Source organism: Chanos chanos, chromosome 9, assembly GCF_902362185.1.
Source record: "Chanos chanos chromosome 9, fChaCha1.1, whole genome shotgun sequence".
Taxonomy (NCBI): Eukaryota; Metazoa; Chordata; class Actinopteri; order Gonorynchiformes; family Chanidae; genus Chanos; species Chanos chanos.
Genome location: NC_044503.1, coordinates 12,078,535 through 12,088,821, shown reverse-complemented (window position 1 = coordinate 12,088,821; position 10,287 = coordinate 12,078,535). Strand labels below are relative to the sequence as shown.

At 38.8% G+C, this 10,287-nt stretch overlaps 1 protein-coding gene across 1 annotated transcript; it reads right to left on the bottom strand.

Annotated features, from left to right (window-relative positions):
* Positions 1-4,229: 4,229 nt before the first annotated feature.
* On the bottom strand, positions 4,230-5,244 carry mc3r (melanocortin 3 receptor). The gene has a single exon (XM_030784053.1). The coding sequence runs from the start codon at positions 5,196-5,198 to the stop codon at positions 4,230-4,232; it is 969 nt and encodes a 322-aa protein (XP_030639913.1). The 5' UTR covers positions 5,199-5,244.
* Between the last annotated feature and the right edge of the window lie 5,043 nt (positions 5,245-10,287).

Here is a 10,287-nt window from a genome sequence, read left to right as displayed (position 1 = left end):
ATCAGGTGCTGGTCCATGCTGTTGCATGGTTTATGTATGAATGTATGCATTGCCTATGACAGATATTTTAACAATGTGACTCTGATCTCAGCTCCTCTCCTTTGTTCTATATTTATAGAAACTAAACAGTTCTTCAAGAAATTCATAATAGGGCCTACGTTTTTAAGACACTGAAGTATAGCAAAACAAAACCAGGATTTTTCTAGTCTCTCATCTCATGTATGAAATTGATGTTTGGGGAAAATATTTTAATCTAAATTTAGAATGGGAATGGGAATGAGACTGTAATGAGTTGTATTAAGTTATATAACTTAAAAATGGGTTCTGATTTTGCTTGAATTTCGTAAACACAGATATACAATAAGTAGAAACTGAATCACAGCAGGTTTATTAAAATCTCCAAATATATTATTGTGAATTATGCCTAGTTCAACATTTCTCCTCACAAAAATAAAGACGGAGATTTTATATATTTATATATTTATTTTTAATGATACGTTGGTAGTTGCTTACATTTATTATTAGTCATTCAAGTTAACTTCTGAGAAAGGGACAGTCCAGCAAAAGATCAGACCTGGAAAGATTTTTGGCACTCATACAAACAGGTTACATATGGGATCAACTTAAGTAATATGTAACATATATTTCTCAGTCAGATCAATTCAACAAACTGAATGTGAAATGGTATATTCCACAATGTTGCCTTGTTTACAGTAATACCTGTTACAAAGCTATGCCCATAAACCTAGACTCAAAATAAAGTTAGAAAGAATGGATAGAATCCTTCATCAAAATGATTTCCCTCATTGGTTTGAATCATGTTGGATAATTTGTAGTTTTGTGTATTACAGATGTATGAGATCAATATATGACTTTTTCTGTTGTAGGAAAACGTCATTATTCATCATTATTTGTTGGTCCTACAATTGCAACATGACTGCAAACCACTGTTTCTCCTCTCTCAGCCTTTATTTTCATTTTCAATGTATTTAATAAAATTTTAAATAAATGACATCAGAGAGATTATACTGAAACTGAAAATGCGAGCTGATAAAGGAGAAAACTTTATGTGATTGTGAAACAAACCATATCTCACATTATATGCTGAATGCTAACATTTTCCTCAGTGTCAATATCTGATGTATTTTTAGATGTCAAGTGGTTGTAGTAGGCCCGCATGAAAATAGAATCCATTTCCAAATACATTTTTGCATTGCATTGCCTTTGGGGTGTACACAACTGCGTGTTAAATTTTTATTTCATATATGGAATTATTTTTATCATATTTTAACACTAGGTGAGGTTTAAGTGGCAGATAAAACAATGGAATGGTATTATGTGATTAGATTAGATTAGATTATCATAGATTCCGTACGTATTTCATATTAATTTCCATTCTTCAAAACAAACAAGTTTCTTCAAACAAGTTTCTTCCATGGAAGAAATGACGAAGTCAGCACATTACTGTGTGAGTTTCCAAAGCAGCGTGAGGGATTTTACAGATTTTGAGAAAATTCAAATATTGAGCCTAGATTTGCAGATTTGCATTGGTTACAGAAACATTTTTGAGATCCTCAAAAATAATGGCAACGTATTCTAGACGAGCGCTTGAAAAGAGAAAAAGAGGGGGGGGGGGCAGGTCAAAGCTCACAAACAGGCATAGATAGACGCTTCAAAACATAGCCGTCAAACACCATAAAACAGCTTTGGGAATTTCCATAGAAACCTTTCTACACCTTTATGACAAAGTCAAAGACCAAGACTATACTGTACACCATCAGCTTCAAAAAAAAGAAAAAGAAAAAAAAAAGAAGAGAACAAACAAAACTCAGACCTGCTGTTTATGTTTAGGTTGGCACACTAAACTGTTTGCCACCAACGCCAATGCATACGTTGGTGGGTTGAGCACAAAACATGGACTTCAGAGCATTCACTGATATGATCCAATATGTTATCTTTACTGTTTGTTGGGGAAAATTACAGCCTGTCTCTGCACTATTGATTTGACCGGGCCACTTCCAAAGCCTGGGAGGTCCTTGGTTCCAGAGTTGTCCTGCATAAAAGTATTTCAGAGACCATTGTATGCATGTTTTCTTTTTAGGTTCAGAGGGTGTTCAGAGGGTCTTGTTGTTTTAAGCAAACTATTTGTTGGCAACCATGTATTTCATAAATGAGAGACTTTTAGGATTTGAAAATATATGGTTTTCTTAGCCTCCACAAAGGAGTATCTTGAGGCCCAGTGCAAGAGTAAAAAAACACAAAGTTTTGACCTTTAACTAATACAATCTTTAATTTTACGCAAACATATCAAAACGATCACTGCTAAGTCACATACAACCTGTTTATCTTTGCATGCACAAGCAATTTATTAACAAATATAAACAATAACAATAACAATAACATCCTGCTGAAATTAACAATATAAAATTCATCACTTTTGCACATAATTCATTTTTCTTGTAGTTTGACAACAAAAGAGAAGAAATAGAAGTTTCTTCTCCAGCATTCTACCTTTAAAGGAGATCAAGGAGAAACCTTTTTCTCACAATGACTGTGCAGTCCTAGATTCACTGTTGACATTTAAGCCACAGTGAAACTCCCATTTACACAGTGAAATTCCCTTGTCAACCCTGCTTTGACAGGCTAACATTTTCTGACTGAACCATGAGTTCAGAAAATGCACTGTGAAAAAAGCATGTAAACATAATACTGAATCAGACAGGTTTGCATCGAGGTCAGTGGCAGGTATAGCCAATAAAAACACTCCCCACACATTTACCTTTTTTGTTTTTACAACAGCAAGTACAGCATTTTCTTGAATTACTCGTAACACTACCAATTTAAGAATGAGAGGCAACGTGTCAAATAAACATCTTACAAACAAGACAGCTTTCTCTCCCGCCAACTCATTCTCGGAATGGTAGCCATGAATGATTGTACTGATTTACACAGATGTGCTGACGTGATAGCAATCTTTACCTCTAAATTTTAACACAGGAGATGATATAGAGCAGTTCAGAGCTGACACACAGTGTTTGAGAGGAGTGCATTTAGGGGGTAAGTGAAGCTGAAATAGTACTGAGCACGTCAGGCCGCATTAACCCCATGCTGTTAGAAACTTTGTGTTTCTATGGTGCTCTTTTCCCGAGCCTAATGGAAGTGCTTAATGTCATAGCATAAAACATGTGCCATGCACAAGAAAGGAAACTTGGTCAAATTGTTGGAGAAATTATCACTTGAAAGCACATTTAATATTAACAATAGTAAAACATTTATCAGGAGTAATTTTCAAATTCGGATTCAAAGTCAGATATGATTTGAAACATAAATTTGAAAAGTACACTTGTCAGCGTGATTTCACAGATGTTGAAAGAGAGGCATATGAACTCCCCGAGTCAAAAACAGTTGGTGTTCAGAGAGTGGTTACCCGTGCAGTGTTTCATTACCATAACAGTTTTATTCTCTTATTGTCCATTAGGTCAATAGTTCATTTAGATGAGACAATCAAGAATGGTTAATAAACATGTACATCGAAAATTAAAACTAATGAAACATCAACACAAATAAAAATAAGTATGATGTGATAAGAAAAAAAATGAGGTAAGGATTTCATCATTTTATATTCACAAAACTAAATTTAAGCACACGTGAAACATAATAAATAAATAAATAAATAAATAAATAAATAAACTCATATCACTGATACAACAACGACTTTAATTTTCAAAGTGGCATTCAGTGTAGATTGCACGTGAACGTGTGGGATATCTTTGTAATAAAATGAAGTCGATGATCCTCATCTGGTGACAGACGAGCTGTAAAATCACAGAGGGGGGATGAAGTGGCAGCACAAACAGTAAATCACACTTGTACAGTCATAAATCTTTCACACTTTATCGAACTGAGCCAACTCAAAAAAAAAAAAACAAGCCGCAAGAACCCGGCTCTGGGGTTCGAAACATACACTGGAATGTTACACCAAAGCCACAGCATAAAGCAGGATGCAAATTGTAAAGACATGACTCAAAAGCCTTGTAGGTGGAGTGGGAAAACACCTCTTGGGAAATATGAGTCAATATTCTAACTCAAGGTGCTCTTCTCTTCAGAAATATCTGCTTGAGAGATGCTACGTCACACAATTTTGATGAACTTGAGACCCACTTGTTGTAAAGCTCAACATAAATCTGTTAAAAAGTTTAAAATTCAGTTTGAGCAGCATTTTCTATCTCTCAAAGTGACGCCTGGCAACTGGAACCAAAGCAGCAAAGGATCTCCTTGAAGGTCTTTCTCATCTCCAGACTGCGAAAGGCGTAGATAATGGGATCGATGACAGAGTTGCACATGATGAGCACCAGGTAAGTGGTGAAGTGAGACATGTAGCAGACGCAGACTGGATGATGCGGACATGTCACCAACAGGATGAGATGAAGGAAAAAAGGTGCCCAGCAGCACACAAACACTCCCAGGAGGATGGTGATGGTCACTGCCCCCTTCATACAGGTGCGTTGCCGTGGCACCACGTGGCCAGCGGCGATGGCGGCCGCCGGGGGCAGGGCGGCAATGCGCTGGATGTGGAGTCGGGCGAGCAGAAACATGTGTACGTAAAGAGTGGCCATCAGCGCCAGCATTGTAAAGAACATGGTAATGAGACACACGATGACCATCTTACTTTCTGAGTAGACGATAAAAACGATGCCACAAACAATGCAAGCCAACCAGATCCCGCTGATCGCTGCGATTGCCCGACGCACCGTCACGATGCTGTGGTAACGCAGGGCGTAAAAGATGGTGACGTACCGGTCGACTGCAATAGCTAACAGGTTGCAGATGGAAGCCACCAGAGAGATGCAGATCATGGAGTCAAAAACATTATCCATCAGCTGGATAAAACGGTCGCTTACCCTCAAGAGCCGACTGTTGAGCACTGCGATGAAAATTGTTTCCAGTGAGTTGGAGACGCTCACCAGCATGTCTGCTGCTGCTAAACTGCATAAAAAAAAGTACATGGGGGAGTGTAGGTTTTTATTCTTCATCACCGCTGAGATGACCAAAATGTTTTCCAGCAGACTGACGATACCCAGGGCTAGGAACACCTCCGCTTGGATTTGTACCTGCTCGCATAGCCCTGGCGTAGCACTGCTGTTAGACACCCCTGCCCCTGAAGCTGTTGTCACAGTTCCGTTAACTGGTTCTCCCATGGTGAGGTTGAGCCAGCCAACATCCTGCTGAAAGAGATGTTGGTAAGTGCTGTTCATCATCTGGACAGAGTCAGGAGACACACAAGGACACTGATAAGTGGAAGAACAGAGGGAGAAAATCTGAGAAAGGAGCAAAGAAAGACAGAGAGAGAGAGAGAGAAAGAAAGAGAGGGGGAGAGAGAGAGAGAGAGAGAGAGAGAGAGAGAGAGAGCAATGGAAACCGATATGGAGATGGAGATGGAAATGGAGATAGAGAAAAAATATGGAAATAAAGGTAAAAGTAAATGCTGTTTGGGTGTTAAAAGCTTTTCTCTGCTTGAAGCCTGCCTACTACAGAGATTTCTGTTTAGAAGTGCTGTCTAACACCCTTTTTCTCTGCTCGCAGAATTCCCAGCTAAGACAAGTCCACCTTCAGCCTCTCAGACTGCTGGTTCTGAACGCACAGTTTAGTGTCCGTGTGTTTATGCTCCCTGCCCAAGTCTGAGATGGTAATGAGAGAGGAGGGGGGCTGCCTCTTTCCAGTGTGTTCTGTGTGTGTGTGTGTGTGTATTTATGAGCGCCCGTGTTTGAATGCGCATGGGTGTGTATGTGTGTCTGTGTGTATGTACTGATACCTGTTCTCACTGAAGACCCCTGGAGGTTGAGAAGACATTCATATATAAGCATTATACAGACAGACGAGCAATGTACTCACCCACAGTGATGCTTTTCAGTTCAACACAGATACGCACAGACTCACATACATACACATATAAACTAATTCCCTTTTAGAATATAAAAACATGTGCTTGAATGAACACAGAATTGTTAACAGTGCTAATTTCATATAGCCACGTTGAGATTTTCATTTATCTGTATTCATCATAAGACACACCCCCTATTTATTACATTTCTGCAGATGTGAGGAAATAAATATCAATACATCAGCACTTTCATATGTGCAAATAATATCCATGGCATTATATCATCTTTAACACAGCTTCTCTCACCACAGAAGATACTCACACACTATAAAATGTCACAGACATCTGGTGCCCCCTATAGCCATAAGATCATGGAGCTCCCTTCTGTGAGCTCTGCTTTTGCCTTCAGTTAATCACTGAAATCAATTATAATGTAACAGAAGTGAGTAGATGATGTTCATTGCTCTGGTTCTTTCTTATATGGTTTTAACAATTTAAGTTTCTTTCTCTCTTTGTTTCTCTTTTTCCTCCTCTGAGGGCAGAGATCATCGTCTAACTGAACGCTTCATGAGTTGTCTTTCATACAGTGAGAATGACAAATGTTCTTGACTGTATATCAGACAAGCAGGTTTTAAAATCTTTTTTAAATTCCCTTGAGTGGACAGCGGCTCTTGTCTTGAATTTATGTCAGTAATCTGTGAGAATGCTTCAGTGCCTCTGCCTTACAGCTTAGTGAAGCCTGAACTCACTAGAAAAAAGAATCATTCAGCTTTCACTCACCTGAAACCAGCACAGGCTCTATTTTAAGCCTGTCCACAGACTACAGTAACCAGAGGAAATCAATTGGCCATTTATGTGTAAAAAAAAGCCTGCAGTTTAGTGCTTATATTTTAATATATTAAGAAGCACTGAAGTGATTGGATATTTATTTGTATGTCTCTGGGTGAGGTTAACACTTTATACATAAATGCTACTTGGAGAGAATCACAGTAAAATTAAAAATGAAAAAGAAGTTAACACAATGTATTATTGATCTGTAAGTGCAAAAAAAGGTAATTTATTAGTATTAGAAAGGCGATGATCCATTAAATGTGGGTTTGAATCCTCCTTAGCTACTCATTCTACGATGATGCTCTGACCCAAAGTAGTCTGTCAAGTGTCTACAAATGTTAGGCCCGTGGTAGAAATGGATTGAAAGAGATCAGTTGTAAGTTCCTGTGCTAATTTCTAGAACAGTCTTTTATAATATCCTTTGGGTGGTGGTTCTGGGAGCATTGCTAAGTTGTGGCAACTCTTTCACATGAGTGATCAGTTTTCCTGGCACCTGTTGTTCACATACTGAAAAACCATTTCAAACTTGTGCAATCAGTAATGTTGACTGTGAAAATCATTCAACATCAATGACATCAGAAGATATAAATAATAACTCACTGTTGCATATTTGTTGCAAGCAACGGAGTAACCCAAACGCAGAACACAAACTCAGCATTAGAATTAAAATAGAGTTCGCTTGTTGTAGATTTTGTGAGTGGAGATGAAATGGAGGTAGCAGCGAAGGCAGAGAGAGCAAAGGGAGCTAGTGGCTGGCGAAATAATGGGCCGGTTGAGATGGGTCTTAACTGGGAGATGTGGAATGTAGGATGGATCTTTATGCAACGGAGTAGCTTGAGTCTGACAGCGGTAGAGTTAATGATGCACTCAATTTCAAAGGGGCCAGTGTAGTGGGGTGAGAGTTCCTTAGAATCTGTTCTTGATTGAATGTCTTTTTTTAAGCCCGCCACCACCCCTCCAGCATGATAGTGACATCGTACTTTTTTTTTCAGTTTTAACATATATAATAACAGTGAACAGTATTACATACATGTGTAAAGAGGGGACAGGTGGACAGGCAGATGAGCAAACATGCAGACGGGAGATAGATGCACAGACAGGTGAGTTGTACAGGTAGAATGACAGACAGACAGGTGGACAGATAGACAGGCGGACAGAGACAAGGACAAAATCGACGAGGGGTAATAAGAGAGTGATGGATAAAGAAGAAAGTAGACAGAGAAATACTTAGGGGACATGTGTGTTCTGCAGGTAGAATACAGACAGACAACTGAACAGATAGTCAAGCAGACAGACAGAAGGACAAAATCGATGAAAGGTCATAAGAGAGTGAGGGGTGAAGAAGAAAAGTAAATAGATAAATATATATGGGACAAGACAAAGGAGTGATAATATGACGGGGGTAGTAACGACAATAATTATAATACGGAAACATAGTAATAGTAATTATAACAGCATTTATGACAATAATAATGAGGATGACAACAATATTGACAATAAAGCCGTCATACTACTACTACTTCTGCTCCTCCTCCTCCTCCTCCTCCTACTAATAATAATAATAATAATAATAATAATAATAATAATGATAATAATAATAATGATAATAATAGTTTTTTTAAGCATGGGTGTGTATGGGGGCTGGGGTCAGTTTACAGGCAAATTCAATGAATTCACGAAAGGGGCCCAGATTTTTTGAAAGTGTGAGTTTTGCTGTTGGTATGAGATTTTTTCCATGGATATGTAATCTATGAGAAGGTTTAACCATTGTGTGATGTTTATTGTGTTTCTTGTTTTCCAGTTTAAGAGGATAGTTTTCTTGGCGATTGCTAGGGCGATGAGGATGGGTCTGGGGTTTTGGATTGGTGGGTTGATCGCAGAGGGGTCCCCGAGCAGACAGAGGGATGGAGAGAGTGGGATGTTACAGCTCATAATAAGGGATATTCTATGAGTACCTTGTTTCCAAAAGTGGTACGTTGGTGGGCACAGCCAGGTCGAGTGGAAATATTATCTGGGGTGTTCATAGTGCAATGTGAATATGTGTCTGAATCTAAGAATCCCATCTTATACGCTGGGTAGTATGTGTTCTGTGGATTACTTTCTTTGTAGTGGTTGAAGGTTAGTATTATTAGTCATTGTGAAAGTGTTTCTACAGATTTGAGTCCAGAAGTCTGCATTGGTAGAGAGTGAGAAGTCTTTTTCCCAGTCTTGGATGGGGAGTGATATTGTTCGGTCTGTGAATGACATTAGTTTGTATAATCTGGAGACAGTTTTTTTTTTTTTGTATTGTTTATTTTTGCCATGTCCTCCACTAGTGGGAGTGGGTGTAGGTTGTTGTTAATTATTTTAATTTTAGATTTTAGAATGGATTTTAATTCTAAGCACTCAAAGTATTGTTCTCTCCCTATTGTATACTTTTGCACCAGATTCTGAAAAGTGATGAGGGTGTTATTCTGAAAGATGTGTTGAAGGTGTGTGATACTTCTTTGTTTCCAAGTAATGAAGTAGAGTAGTGATTTGTCATTGCATTCTGACTGTTCTATTTCAATCCATGGGTTGTTCTGTTGAGAGGCTCAACCAAAACAGGAGCAGAGGTGGAGTGTCTCTTAAGTTCCGAAAAGACTTGGACCGCCTCGGGGGTCCAGGTGAAGGGAATGAAAGATGAGGTGAGCTGAATGAGAGGTGCAGCTATCCTACTGTAGTCCCTGATGAAACGACGGTAAAAACTGGCAAAACCAAGAAAGCACTGAAGCTGTTTGAAGGGTGGCTGGTCTTGGCCACGCTCAGTGTTGTGCAAGCTCACACTTCACAAGAGCTAGCTCAAAGTTCAGTTCACACAGATTAAAATAGACAAGTTCACGCTCAGTTCTGAATTTTGAACAGGCTCACACTCCCAGTCAATTTCTTCCGTTCTTTTTTTTTTTTTTAAATCTTTTTCAGTAGAACCTCCCCCTACCCATCCATCCCCAGCCCCCAATCATTGCCACTTCCCACTGGTTGTGTACACTTATACATTCATAAGTTAGTGGAAGTGCAAAAGCAAATATAGTAAAAAGTTCAAAACACAAAGTAAGTTCCTTTGTTTTCTTATGTGCATGCATATGTACACCAATGTCCTCAGTACTCAGCACTCACCTATCAAAAACAATGCATAATACCCTTCAAACTAAAGCAACAACTAAGTACTCATATCCTGCCCACCTTTCAGGAACTTAAAATAAATGATACTATAGGAATTCAGTCACATGAAACTGGAATTGTGATATTGAATATTTGTGAAATAATTTACAAAAACAAAACGGTTGAGGAAATCTCTGAAGACTTCATTAATCAGGGCTTGGAAGATGGCGGGGACATTGGTTAAACTGAAGGGCATGACCAAGTACTCAAAGTGACCGACGGGGGTATTGAAAGTTGTTTTCCACTCATCCCCCTCTCATATTCTGACCAGGTGCTATGCATTCCTCAGTTCCAGCTTACAGAAAATCATAGCTCCATGAAGAAGCTCAAATACTGAGTTGATTAGGGGTAGGGGGTACTTGTTTTAGAGATGTTATTCAAACCAAGATAGCCAA